Source organism: Sorex araneus, chromosome 4, assembly GCF_027595985.1.
Source record: "Sorex araneus isolate mSorAra2 chromosome 4, mSorAra2.pri, whole genome shotgun sequence".
Taxonomy (NCBI): Eukaryota; Metazoa; Chordata; class Mammalia; order Eulipotyphla; family Soricidae; genus Sorex; species Sorex araneus.
In genome coordinates this window covers 103,952,789-103,966,082 of record NC_073305.1, presented here as the reverse complement: position 1 = coordinate 103,966,082, position 13,294 = coordinate 103,952,789, and the positions used below count along the sequence as shown (strand labels likewise).

The 13,294-nt window shown below is 43.4% G+C and overlaps 1 protein-coding gene across 3 annotated transcripts in view; it reads right to left on the bottom strand.

Annotated features, from left to right (window-relative positions):
* The window catches only part of SENP6 (SUMO specific peptidase 6), a 109,142-nt gene extending 102,838 nt beyond the window's left edge, over positions 1-6,304 (bottom strand). Inside the window, exon 1 of one of the 3 annotated variants that reach the window (XM_055137234.1) lies at positions 5,920-6,304. In XM_055137234.1, coding sequence (XP_054993209.1) covers positions 5,920-5,971 — 52 coding nt within the window. In that variant the 5' untranslated portion in view covers positions 5,972-6,304. The remainder of the gene's footprint in view (positions 1-5,919) is intronic. The other 2 variants (XM_055137237.1, XM_055137235.1) reach the window with 2 other exon arrangements.
* Positions 6,305-13,294: the final 6,990 nt, after the last annotated feature.

The following is a 13,294-nucleotide window of genomic DNA, read 5'->3' as shown; positions in this document are numbered from 1 at the left end:
GTAAGTACCAGGAGGACTGCTCCACAGCCTAGAAGCTAGCCTCACATGCTGGGGGAGAAGGCAGTCCAGACAGAGAAGGGACCAACAAGTAAAGGGTGATAGGAGGAACCACTCGGGATGGAAGACACATGCTGAAAGTAGACTATAGACCAAACATGATGGCCACTTAATACCTCTATTGCAAACCACAACACCAAAAGGAGAGAGCAAAAGGGAATGCCCCGCCACATAGGCAGGGTGGGGTGGGACCGTTGGTGGTGGAAAATGGGCACTGGTGGAGGGATGGATACTCGACCATTGTATGACTAAAATGCAAGCAAGGAATTTTTAAGTCTGTAACTGTACCTCATGGTGATTCACTTAAAAAAAAAAAAAGATGACCCTAACTTTGCCACCATTCCTGTTGAATGATAATGTACCCCTCCTCTTAAATCTGGGTGGCTAATTAGTGTCACTTTAATTCCACTACACACACTGCTCAGTTGTTGTTAACTCTTGTTACATGGATGGGAGGGTTTACACACATAAGGCTAGGTAGGTGCTTGCTTAGCCACACTGCTCACTTTGGTTTGTCTCACAGTTACATCACTGCACTTGTTCTCACCAGAACTTGCACTCTATAGGACCGTGCTTATTAGAGAGACATTGTAGTGTTCATATTGCTCACCAGGGGTCACACTTCCTAGCAGTGCAAGTGTGACCTCTGGTGATCTACATCGAGTGGTCACTTGCATGGGTAGAAATCACACATCTTTTTTGAACTGTTCACATGCAGTCCTTGTTGTGGTGCAGCTAGAAAAACGCTGTGGCACCAGTGACCACAGACAGTGGAGTTGATGGGATAGCACTCAGCACAGATGGGTCACATTTTAACTAATAACCATATGCTTACAGTGCAGACCCTCTGCGCCAGTGAGCTCTATCTCTGGGTTGGGCAAGCTCTTCTAGTCAACAGAACGTGGACAAAAATAACACTGCAATTTTTGAAATTAGTCCTTAAGAGATTTTGACGATGGCACACATCACCAGTGACTTGCAGTTGCATCTCTCCCTGTCAGACACCACGTACCACAGATGGTTCACACTTTATGTCACATCTGACAGACTATACTCCGAAATATGTACAATAGTTTAATTGGTTGGAAAAACAGAAAAAAAGCTGTGATAGTTGAAACTTTATTTACTTATTTCAAAACTAGGGCATGATAGTAGAGTGGGTCAGGTACTTGCTTTGCATGCAGAAAACCTGACTCAACCTCCAGCACCAAATATGGTCACCAACACCACCAAGAGTGATCCCTGAGCTAAGAGTCAGGAGTAACCTCTGAGTACTGCCAGGTGCACCCCCCCCAAAAAAAAAAAAAACAGAAAAACAAACAGAAACTATAATTTTTTTTTTAGAGAGTGGAATTTAATGAAGCCACCAGGTGGTAAGAAACACATATTGCAGCATTGCTGTCAATATGTTAAAGGGATGTTTCAATTAATGGTTAATTCTTCACTACTTTCAGGTTGGTTTTTTTTTTCCCATTTATTTCCAGCCCCTATACCAATAGAAAAAGTGTATAAGGAAAAGAATAAAATAGCAAAGGGATAAGGAATGACAGGGAAAGGGAGAAAGGAAGGCAATGTTGAAAGAGACCTAAAGCTAAATTAGAATTCAAAATGCAATTTTGATTTCCTTACTAACTTACTCTTGGTCCAAAACCTTTTTATACTCTTAAATATTAAATATTCTTTTATACTCTTAAATATTAAAAATTTTACTCTTAAATATTAAATATTCCCTCAAATATTTAATGTAAGTTTGTAAAGACAAAAGTAATGATCAACTTATAGAAATCTAGACACAAAATACATAAGTCTATTCTCTTCTCTCATAACAACATCCTAAAACATCAAGAACAATCAGCTAGTACATAGAAAAAGGTAATAAATCAAAGAAAAGTAACTAGAATTCAAATAAGAGAGGGCAAGATAGGAGAGATATCAGAAAAAGTTCTCTTCCACCTGCTAAGAAAAAACATCAAACAGTGCTTATTTTGGTTTTTTTGTTTTTTTTTTGGGGGGGTCACACCTGGCGATGCATGGGGTTACTCCTGGCTCTGCACTCAGGAATTACTCCTGGCGATGCTCAGGGGACCATATGGGATGCTGGGATTTGAACCCGGGTCGGCCACGTGCAAGGCAAACGCCCTACCCGCTATGCTATCACTCCAGCCCCAAACAGTCCTTATTTTGGAAAGGGAAGGGGCACACCCAGCTATGCTCCGGGGTTACTCCTAGCTCTGTGCTCAGGAGTTACTTCTAGCACTGCTCAGTGACCATATGGGATGCTGGGGGATCAAACCCAGGTTGGCCATGTGCAAGGGAAGTGCCTGACCCTCTATACAATCAAAAAGGCCCCACAATAATTGTTTTATGTGCCTGGAATTATTTTAAAAATTGACTACATATTTTAAAACATTTCCAGTACATATGTGTGTGTATATATGTGTGTGCATGTGTGTAAATATATACCACATATATGTATATACATATATGTTATGTATATATAAACATATTAACCTCAGGAAATAAAACTGTAATTGTGACTCTAGTTTTACAGACATAAAAACACAAAAAGACTATGTGATCCATCCAAAATCACAGAATAATAGTACTCTACATGCTGAACTCTGGTATTGTGCCTTCTGGCCTTATACTGCCAGTGCATTTCTAATGTAAATAAAAATGTTTATTCTGATCAATGCATGTACACGAATCAAGTGATAAATGAAATGTATTAATTCCACTGAATGAAGCCAGGATGTAATACATGTAAGGCAGAAGTAAACTGGAATGAGCTATCAATACCCTGCATGCAAGGGCTGCTGCCTTTTTATCACCCTCTCCTTGCTCTGTCAGTGATTTCCTTTTCACCTCCACCTTTACAGGTCTCATTCTCTGCCAGACTAAAATCTCACAGGTCTGGTGCTATCTGAACTAGTTAAGAAGGGCTTTTCCTGACTTCAACATTATGTAAAATGATTTTCCCTTTGTTTCATTACTGTGTATTTCTTCTATAGCATTTATTATACTTTATTTCATAAGATTCAAATATATAAAAACAAACATGAACTGGCATTATTTTTTTAAAAAAAAGTAATAGGGAATATTGTATGTGTAAACATGAGGAAGAGGACGACAGTGTTCTTTTTAAGTAGGTTGTCAGGGGACCAGAGAGAGAACAGGACTTTTAATATGGTTTGTCTTGCACACAGCCAATCCTAGTTCAATCCCCAACACCATAAACAATCTGCCAACCACCACCAGAAATGATCCCTGAGTATGACTGAGTGTGGCCAAAACTCAAACAAATTAAGTAGGTTGTCATAGCTGAGCAGACCTGAAAAAGGTGAATAAACTTAAAAAAAAAAAAAACACTCAGAATAAGACTGTTCTAAATGGACTTTTACTTTATAATTTAAAAGCCTCTCCCACTAAACTATAGGTTCAGTCTTATAACCATATAGCACTATAGTCATCTTGGTAGTGTCTACTGGAATAAGGCTGTTAAAAATATTGAATGAATGAATGAAAACCCACTTCAGTTTTATTTTTAAGTCTACTGTAGAGTATGGCAAATAGGCGCATATGTTTTAAATATTGAATCTTAGGCCCCTACTAGAAAATATTTTTAAAATATGGTAATAAAAATGTAATTCAAGTTGTAGAGTATTTTATTACTAAAAGTGTGTAGGGAACCCAAAGAATCATGGAAAAAGAAAACACAAAAATACAAGTAGTACTAATTACATTCCATTTATTAAGAAAGATTCTGTTGTTTGGGTTTTCCCCCGGGGGAAGATAAAGAGGGTCATATCCAGCAGTGCTCAGAGCTTACTACTGGCTGAGCTCAGAAATCACTCTTGACAGTGCTCAAAAAAAAAAAAAACATGTGGTGCCAGGGATTGAACCCTGGTCAGCTACATGCAAAGCAACCACCTTAACCTTTGTACTATATCTTGGGCTCAAGACTATTATACTCAATATGAGAACTGAAATCTTTGCTTTATCTTATGATCATGTTCTAAGTAAGTTACTACTCAACTTTTTTGACAACTGCTGCAGAAGACATGATATCACACCTGCACACTCAGAGATCCTCAAACTAAAACCAAATTTGAAATTCGTATCAGCCCTGTGCCTATTGGCTTTATTTACACATTCTAGCCTTATGTTCATATAGTCCAAACCAAACTCAAAAGCCTTTAGAAGCTCCCAAATTTACAGGCACAAAGGTTTAACCATCCACATTCTGAAAAAGCACCCTCAAAAGCCATCTTTTGAGATTTCCTTTACAAAACAGAAAAGAATGCAAATACCAAACCTTCAGTCTATGGCAGGTATCTATCCTATTCAAACTAGCATGGAGGTCAGTAATAATAATAATAATAATAATAAAACAGCCCAGAAAAACGTACAAGATTTTCATTTTCTTTTTAATCTAGACTATCATAACACCTCTTACCACTTTTCGGTAAAAACTGGCTTGCACAGCAGAATTCGTTTTTTCCCCCTTTGCCTTGCTATACTCAAGAAAGCAAAACTAAGAAAATTAAGACATTTCCCCCAAAAGATACCCTAATATTACAGTTCAATGGAAGAATATTGGGATAGGGGCACAGATAGCAACAGTAAAACGAGGCATGCCCATCCACCCTACCGAACCCTGACCACACTCAAACTGGGCTTCCTAAATTAAGAAACGCTTCTAAGTTTTTCATCAAGCAGAGCTAATGCAACGTCGAGAACGTACCTCTACAGTCATCAAAGTGCAGTGAACACTTTTAAAAATCCCCTGCACAAGCAAACAGCTCCTTCAACGTCCCTCACACTTAACCATCTCAATTACTGACTGGGGCAAACACGGAATCCGGAATTTAACGAAGCAACGTGGAAAATGGTGCGTCCCTGGCCTAGAAATCGGGTGGCGGGCTGAACTGAGCTGGAGCCTCCTAGGGATGGGCGAGGGGCCAGGGTCGCCCACCAACAGCCAAACCTGCCTTGGGCCCGGTTCCTTGGCCCCACGGCCAAGACCGAACTTCCCCTCCCCGGGACCCGCAGCCGGAACGGCCGAAAACTTTCCCCGCTCTTCCTTTACCCACTGCATCAAGAGGTGCCGCGCGGAACCTCTTGCTCCGTTTCCCCCGACTGATTTTTTTCTTTTCTTTTCTTTTCTTTTTTTTTTTTTTTTTACGTATTTTAACCCACCACACTTGCCAAAAATTTCAGGCCAGGACCCGAACCTCCTGTGACGGCGAGCTGCAAAACGCCTCTGAGGTCCCGAGCTCTGAGAGTGTTAACACCCGCCGGGCAACGACCCCCTCGCCGGCCCCCACCCCTGCAGCAGTGGCGCCCCCCAACTTCACGTTAGCCCGAGGGTTGGAAACTTGTCGCCGCACACCCGGCCAGACCCAAACGCCCTCGCCGCTCAAGCTCCAAAGGGTTTTAGTCGACCACCATTTTTTTTTGGGGGGGGGGAGATTTATACACACACCACGTCAAAAGACTTGTGCGTGTGCCCTCAAAGGCCACCCTCTCCCCCAAACCCGGCCGTCAGCCCGATCGAGCGGCGCCCAGTCGCCCGGCCAAGCCCCTCTAGCCAGGGCCGGCGGCCTCGAACCCGGCGCGCTCCCGGGGCGTCTTCCCTCGCCGCCCGCGCCCCCGCCGGCCCCCGCCGGCCCCCGCCGCCCTCGACCTCCGCAGCCCTCCCCTCCCCCCCAACCCAATCCTCGCCAATAAATGAAGATGCGGGGGGGGGGGAGAGGTGCGAGTGGGGGGGCCGGGGGAGGGTGTTGTGGGTGCGGGGAGGGGGGGTCGACGTTTCCCGGCCTTTTCCCCACCCCCCGCGCCGAGGTCTCCGATGAGCCGTACCTTCCAGAAAAGTAATCTCTCCGGCGCTGCCGCCGCTCTTGCCAGCCGCCATCTTCCTCCTCCCACGCCGCCGCCTCCTTAGTCCATGGCCCCCACGGCCGCCACACTCGCCGGGATGAGGGGCCGCGCCGCACGCGGGGAGCCGCCGCAGGGTGGCGGGCCTACGAGTCGGCCGTCAAGGCGGAAGGCGGCCGCCTGGTCCAAACGGGCCCACACAAAAGCCGGCCGGGCGCGCCCGGGCCTCTCGGCGGCGGCGGCGGCGGCCGGGCGCTGAGGCCCGCGGCCTGGGCTGCGGCGGCGGCGGCGGCCTTCAGGGCCCTCCGGGGCAGTGCGAGCGGCGGCGGCGGCGGCGGCGCTTCCCGGGCCCGGCTCCTCTCGGCCCCAGACTCCCCATTCACCGCCCCCCGGCCGCCTGAGAAGCTTCCTCCAAGCGCGGGCCCCCAGGAAGAGGTCGAAGGCGGGCGCAGGAACACGCCTCCCTTCGTCTCGGGCCGTAAAATGGCCGCAGCCGCCGCACCGGGGCGGCGAGGTCCGGGCGACCGTCAGCCACCCTCAGGCCCCCTCGCCCCTTTCTCCGTCGCCACCGTCGCTGCCGCCGCGCCGCTACGGCCGTGCGCCCACCCCGCCCAGGAGTGAATGCATCAGCCCGGGCCGACGCGACTGTCCATGTGGGCAGGGCTGGGTCTCCTCTGCCACCCGCCTCGCGTCCGTCGCCACAGCAGCCCCAGCCGCCGCCGCCGCCGCGCCGCCGCTCCTCCCCCACGGACGCCGGAGCTGCAGCCCGACTCCCGCCCCCGCCCGGAACGCCGCCGCCGCCGCCGCCCCCAGCGCCGCTCCCCCGCCGAGAGCCCCGGCCCAGCTCGCGGGCCGAGCGGGCGGCGCCCCCGCAGCCCACCCGGAGACGAGGCTCCCGGGCGCTCGCTCTGGCCCACCCGTCCGAGTCACCTCGACGCGTCGGGTTTAAAATCCCTAGCGCCGACCGCACCATGGCGGACCTGGCGCGCTGCGGCTGCCTTAGCGTAGCCCCGGGCGGACTTTAGGGTCGGGGGGTGGCGAGGGGGGCGCCGGGACGGCCCGGGAAGTGATGCTCCCAGGCCTCGCTGCGGGGGGGGGCCTGAGAGTTTAAACCCGAGCCGGCCGACGGGGAAAGGTCCCGCGCGGGACTGCGATCCCGTGTTATAGAACGTCGTGCTGCGAGGGGGGGGGGCGGGGGAGGGGGGTGGGGGGGGCAGCTTCATTCATTCATTCGTAAAGTTTTCAAAATAAGTTTATTGGGGAAGCGTCGACCGTCACGCTTTGGGTAGCAGGACTTAAGAAAGAAACCCTGTCCTATGTGTGTCTCAGACTTCTGATTCCTTAGCCCAGGAGATGTCTTCGTCTCTTTTCTGCTCGCTTTCTTTCTTTTTTTTCTTTTTAATATAAAAATGGGGGGGGGGGCGCCTGTTAATGAAAATGTGAAAAATAGAGAAGACGATGTGAGGGATTTGCTCGCAGAGAAACTCTGCAGTCCTTTGATCAAACATGCTCCCTAGATCCCTTTTCAGACCTGTTTGAAAAATAAAAAGCCGTGCTGTGTGTCCATGAATATTTAGCAGCCATTCAAATGATGCAGAAACCCCATGATTAAGTGCTGTCTTTAGGGAGTGAGCCGTTCAGCTGCTCGATACAGCCCTGTTAAACGAGCCAGAAGTAGAAAAATCATCGTTTAAAACTTTAAATTCCTTCCCACGAATGAGCGACCTCACTCTCCCTCCTCAACTGGTCTTGATTTAGTCAGGCTGATGGGATAAATTTAATATTGTTTCTTACTCGAAGCTGTTACAATTGGTGGCCCTCTGGCCCTCTGACTAGTGGCTGCTGTGCCCTAGCCAGTGTGGTCCTGAGGTATGTGAGTAGGTAAATGGGAGTGATTGGACTTGTTTGTACTGACTGAAAATGTAGTTTTAGAGAATGTGAATGTTTTTAACATACCTAACATGCAGCCTTGAAAATGGACAAAAGTGCAAGAAGTCTAGAATTTTGAGAGGCCTCTGGAAGCAAGAAGTATCAGGAAATCTAATTCTGCCTGGAGGGTTGCAACACCATCTTCAACCCACCCATTCAGCCCTTGGATCACTGGGCCTTGCAGAGCTGTAAGATAATAAAATTTGGGGCTGGCGCGATAGCACAGTGGGTAGCGATAGCACAGCGCCTTGCACGTGGCTGACCGGGGTTCGATTCCCAGCATCCCATACGGTCCCCTGAGCACCGCCAGGAGTAATTCCTGAGTGCATGAGCCAGGAGTAACCCCTGTGCGTTGCCGGGTGTGACCAAAAAAAAAAAAAGTTTGTTTCATTGCTAAGTTTCTGATAATTAATTGCAGCATCTATAGGAAACTGATTCATATAGATGGCAAACAAGATGGACTTCTATCAAAGATGTCTTTTAAAACCTATGAACAGAAAGACGGTACAGAAGTTAATCTTTTGGTCTTTGCGCAGTGGACCCCAGTTCCAGTTCCACTTTGATCCCTGGGGTCCTGCCAGGGACAAAAAAAGGAAAAGAAAAGCCAAACAAACCCCAAAATTAAACCATCAATCATTCAAATAGTTTCCATCGTTTTATATCATTTCAGCTAATTTCTATAGAATTCCAACTTTTGAAAGAGATTTCATGGATTAAACCAATGGTTCTCACTCTTTAGTTTACGTCAAGATCATCTAATAGAGTTCAAACTGATTCACCTACCACATTTCTAAGAGTTTCTTTGCTTTGACAAATTCTCAGGTCATGAGCCATAGTACAGAGGTTAAGGTGCTTGTTTGCCTGTGGTCTACTTGGATATGAGCAAGCTTGTCCCCTGTACCTATTCACTCCCCTGCACCACTCAGTTTGGGGCCAAACTCCACCCCTTTTCTCCTCACCTCCTCCCCTCAAAAAAAAAAAAAAGTAGCAGGTCATATTGATGTTTCTCAAATCAGGAGGAACTACACTATGAGAACCACTAGATTAAGCAGTTTCTTAAGTCCTTTCTGTTCAGTTCTTTTTCTGTGAATTTACAATTATTAGAGAAATGATCAAGTATGACTGAAGATATTTCCATATTAAAGTATGACAAGATATTTTTAGAAATTAATTTCTTCTGTATGAATATGATCATGACAATTGATAATTTTATGTATTCCTTTATCCAACATCCAGGGTCCACAAAACATCAGATTTAAGACCTATCCCCTAAAATTTAAATGCATTCAGAATATATACAAATATATATTCAGTAAATTTGCAAATAATTAGTAGCTTTTTTATGTACATTTTGTTCCTAAGGGATATTACTGATAATGCCTGTGAATATTAGTAATAGGGCTAATTATAAGACAAGTTTTCTGAGTTATACATTCAATTTTTATTAAGAACCTAGCCTGTCTTTATTGTTTAAGCTTCGCAAATTCTACTTAGCTGTCAGGCAATATGCTAATTATCATGTTAATAACAATTAATTCTGATATAAAAATAATTATAATGAAGAAAAATTTAGACCTTTATGAATGAGTAGTTAAAGAGATATAAAAAGCTTTCTTCCCTACCCCCCCCCCATTTATTCCTTTAAGGAAAATTGAAAAAAAGAAAAAGAAGACAGGGTCTTGGCACCCAAAACTCAAAATCCAATGCCAAGTCTTCTTCGCTGTTTTTTATTTTCAATCACTCTGGTTATCTAATTTCAAGGTCAAACCCTAGACTTACTTTTTTTATCATACTCAGTAATTTAAACATCTCATCTCCTACCACAATTACATGATAATTATTTATTGCATTGTGATTCCTAAATCCTTTGATGCCTCCATTTTCACCCTACTTTTCTTCTCATCTAGTTTATATTCAATGACATTATTTCATTTATCTTTTCTTGATTATTTGCTTGATTCCCTTTCCTCTCTGCTTTTTTCTTGTTCTCCCCTCCTAAAACCCTCACCTGGAAATAAGCTTTGTTACCCTCCTTTCCTTATTGGACATGACAGGATGAACATTAGTGAAGAAAGTCACCTACAGAAAAGATTGATAACATCATTACCTCACAGAGAACTTTTGTTTTACCATCTAGGTTTTACTACTAGATTTTCAAATTACTATGTTCATCACCATAATGTCAAACTTCTTTGACCCTTCCTTAGTCGTAATTCCTTACTTTCAAGTTCAGAATTAATTCAGATCACGGGACAGTTTCCTTTTTTGTTTTAACTGCCTACATTGTAATTTTTGTTTCCTATTCTTAAAATAGAGGCAGAGTTATTCTTTAGCTTTGTCCCTGCACATATCCTAACAGTCCCATGCCATAATTAAGCCTTCTCAAGATCTCCACTCCCAACAATCCACTAGAATCTAACTTCATTGAAGCAGAAAATACTGAGCTTAATCTCCTACCTCTTATTTTTGGGGGGCAAAGTGGTCCACCTGGCAGTGCTCAGAGATTACTCCTGGCTCTGTGCTCAGGGATCAGGCAGGCATGGGGAATCATCTGAGGTGCTGGGAATGGAACTCAGGTCTGCCACATGCAAGACAAATGCCCTGCCTTCTGTACCTCTGAACCCAGAGCTTAACCTTATAACATTTAGGATGTGTTGATCATACCATACATTTGAAAGTTTTGCAGGAAATTCACCAACATAGCTGCAACCTCTATTTTGGTGCATACTTATTCAGGAATCCCCATATCAAGAATTCTTTCAACTTTCTGTGCAGCCTCAATCTTACATGAAAGTATTATCTATGAAATAATTATCAATGATAATGATCAAACAACCAGCACTCCCAAGACTACACAATCAGCCTATGTAAACAATCGAAAGGAAAACAGGACTGAAAAACTCTGCAAAGTTCACTGGAAGAACTAAGGGCATAAGGTCTTCTTTCTGAAATTCTTCACTTAGTAAATAGTATTGCTCCTACTCAGTTTCACAAACCAAAAATCTAAAAATCAATCTTGTCTCCCTGTTTTCTATTTCTATTTCTAGAGAAATAGAAATAGAAATACTGAGTGTTTTCTATTTCTGGAGAAAAAAGTATATGGGGAAAAAATAATAAAAAAATTAAATCTCTAGTTCTCCAATCTATCAATATTTTCCCAATTCTTATGACCTTAATCTATTTGTCTCTATTATTTTTCAGTCATACAGTTTTCCTTATCCATTGTATACCTCCTTTAAACTGCTTATTCACACAAAAACCACAATAACATTTTAAAGTATAAATCTGATCAAAGCACCTTCCCTAAGATTATTCAAAGATTTCCCCTTGATCTTAGAATTGATCTATGGACCCTGCCTAACTACTTACTTTTCTAGCCTCATAGGGCATTTTCTCCTGCTTCATTAAGCTCTAACTACTTCATATTTCTTTCACTTCCTCACATCTTTTCTACTATAGAGTCTTTGAACAAATCATTCCCTTTATCTAGATCAATTTTTTCCCAAGTTGGTGATACCACCTCACCTCCAGTGGTGTGGGGGAAACTAGAATATTGAGGAGAGGGGCAGTAGTAGACTTGGGTACAAAACTGAAGTACTTTCTGTTTGTTAATTCTAAAAAGGTAGATTTCCAGGAACCCTAGGTAATTTTTTTTTTCTGAAAAAAGGGTCAGTAGATTAATTAAATTTGGAAAGCTCTGATAATAAATAGCAAAGCAATCTTTGTCTAAATAGATGCTTTCACAAATAGGTTAACACATAATCTGTTGAAGGGAAAATCAGAATACTATAACATGGTTAAATTTATCTTTTCCAAGGAAAATTTAGAATCTAACAATTTTACAACCCACACACCTAAAAAAGTAATATAATCTTCACAGAGGTCAAGAAAATGTCTACTTGGGCCGGAGCGATAGCACAGCGGGTAGGGCGTTTGCCTTGCATGCGGCCGACCAGGGTTCGATCCCCGGCATCCCATATGGTCCCCCAAGCACCGCCAGGAGTAATTCCTGAGTGCAAAGCCAGGAGTAACCCCTGAGCATCGCTGGGTGTGACCCAAAAAGCAAAAAAAAAAAAAAGAAGAAAATGTCTACTTTAGCATTGTATAGAAAACTGGATAGCATACCCAGGAAATAATCTAAAAATCAGGTCTAAATCTAGGTGTAGACTTTGGAAAATAACCTGCTAAAACAAGTTGAGCTGTTGTGAGGAGGCCAAAAGGAAGATATGAGTTAATAACATACATAAAATCGAAGTTTCCTCTCTGTCTATAAGAACAAACAGTTCTTTTGTTCATAGCTGGTATTTGTCTCTATTGTAGCCAGATTTAAAATGCTGAATATAAACTACTTGAGTAGGCTATGCTGGCAGATTTAAAACTATATATATAATATATGTACATATATACATGCATATATGCCTATGTGTTTAGACATAATTATCAATCTTGAACTCTTAACACTATACTTAGTGTAGCATACAATCAATCCACTATTAAATGCAAATTTTTGAAAACAAAAACATCTGTATAGTATTATATCTGACTGATTTTTGCATGATGGTTTGTGTTTGGGGGTGGGGGCAGGATTTAACCCAGGCTTCCTGCATGCAAAACATGCACTCAGCCCCTTTAGCTATCTCTCTAAAATTTTTTTTACTGAAGTGTAATGCAGCTAGCAAAGTATTGGCATTTGAGGTCAGTTCATCTCTGCTAATAGTTTTTGAAGGGCATTTGAGTCAAAATACTTAAAATGAGTGTTATATGAGAGTATTTCTCTTATATGTTTATTTTTACATGATGTCTATAAAGTACTCGTTTTTACTTTCACTTGTTGCTTATATTTTTTGCTCTCTTTTAATGTTCCCTTTTTATTTCCAGTTTTTCTTCCTCTTTCTTTTTTTTTAATTTTTTTTTTTTTTTTTTGGTTTTTGGGTCATATCCGCTGTGCTCAGGGGTTACTCCTGGCTCTATCCTCAGAAATCAGTCCTGGCAGTGTTCAGGGACTGAGTGAGATACCAGGAATTGAACCCACGTCGGCCACGTGCAAGACAAGTGTCTTATCTGCTGTACTAGCTCTCCAGTCACAGGCAGCTCTTTTTTAGTCATTCATCTTAGGCACTTTCCCATGTCTCTCTGTTTCTTTAAAGTGTTTTATTATTTTTTCTTGAAGACTCTATTTTCTAAGAATTTAGCAAGCAATTTTTGTTTATTTGTTTTGATCTTGGGCCACATCCAGGGATGCTAGGGATTACTATTATTCTTGATTGTGTTGGGGTGGTGGGGGGAGAACCATATGGGATCCCAGGGATCAATCCCAAATTGGCCACATGCAAGGCAAGTGCCCTAACCACTGGACCATCACTCTGACCCAGGACTCAAAAATGTAATGAATGCTTAAAATGTTAAATATTGAGAGATGAGAGTAATAGTA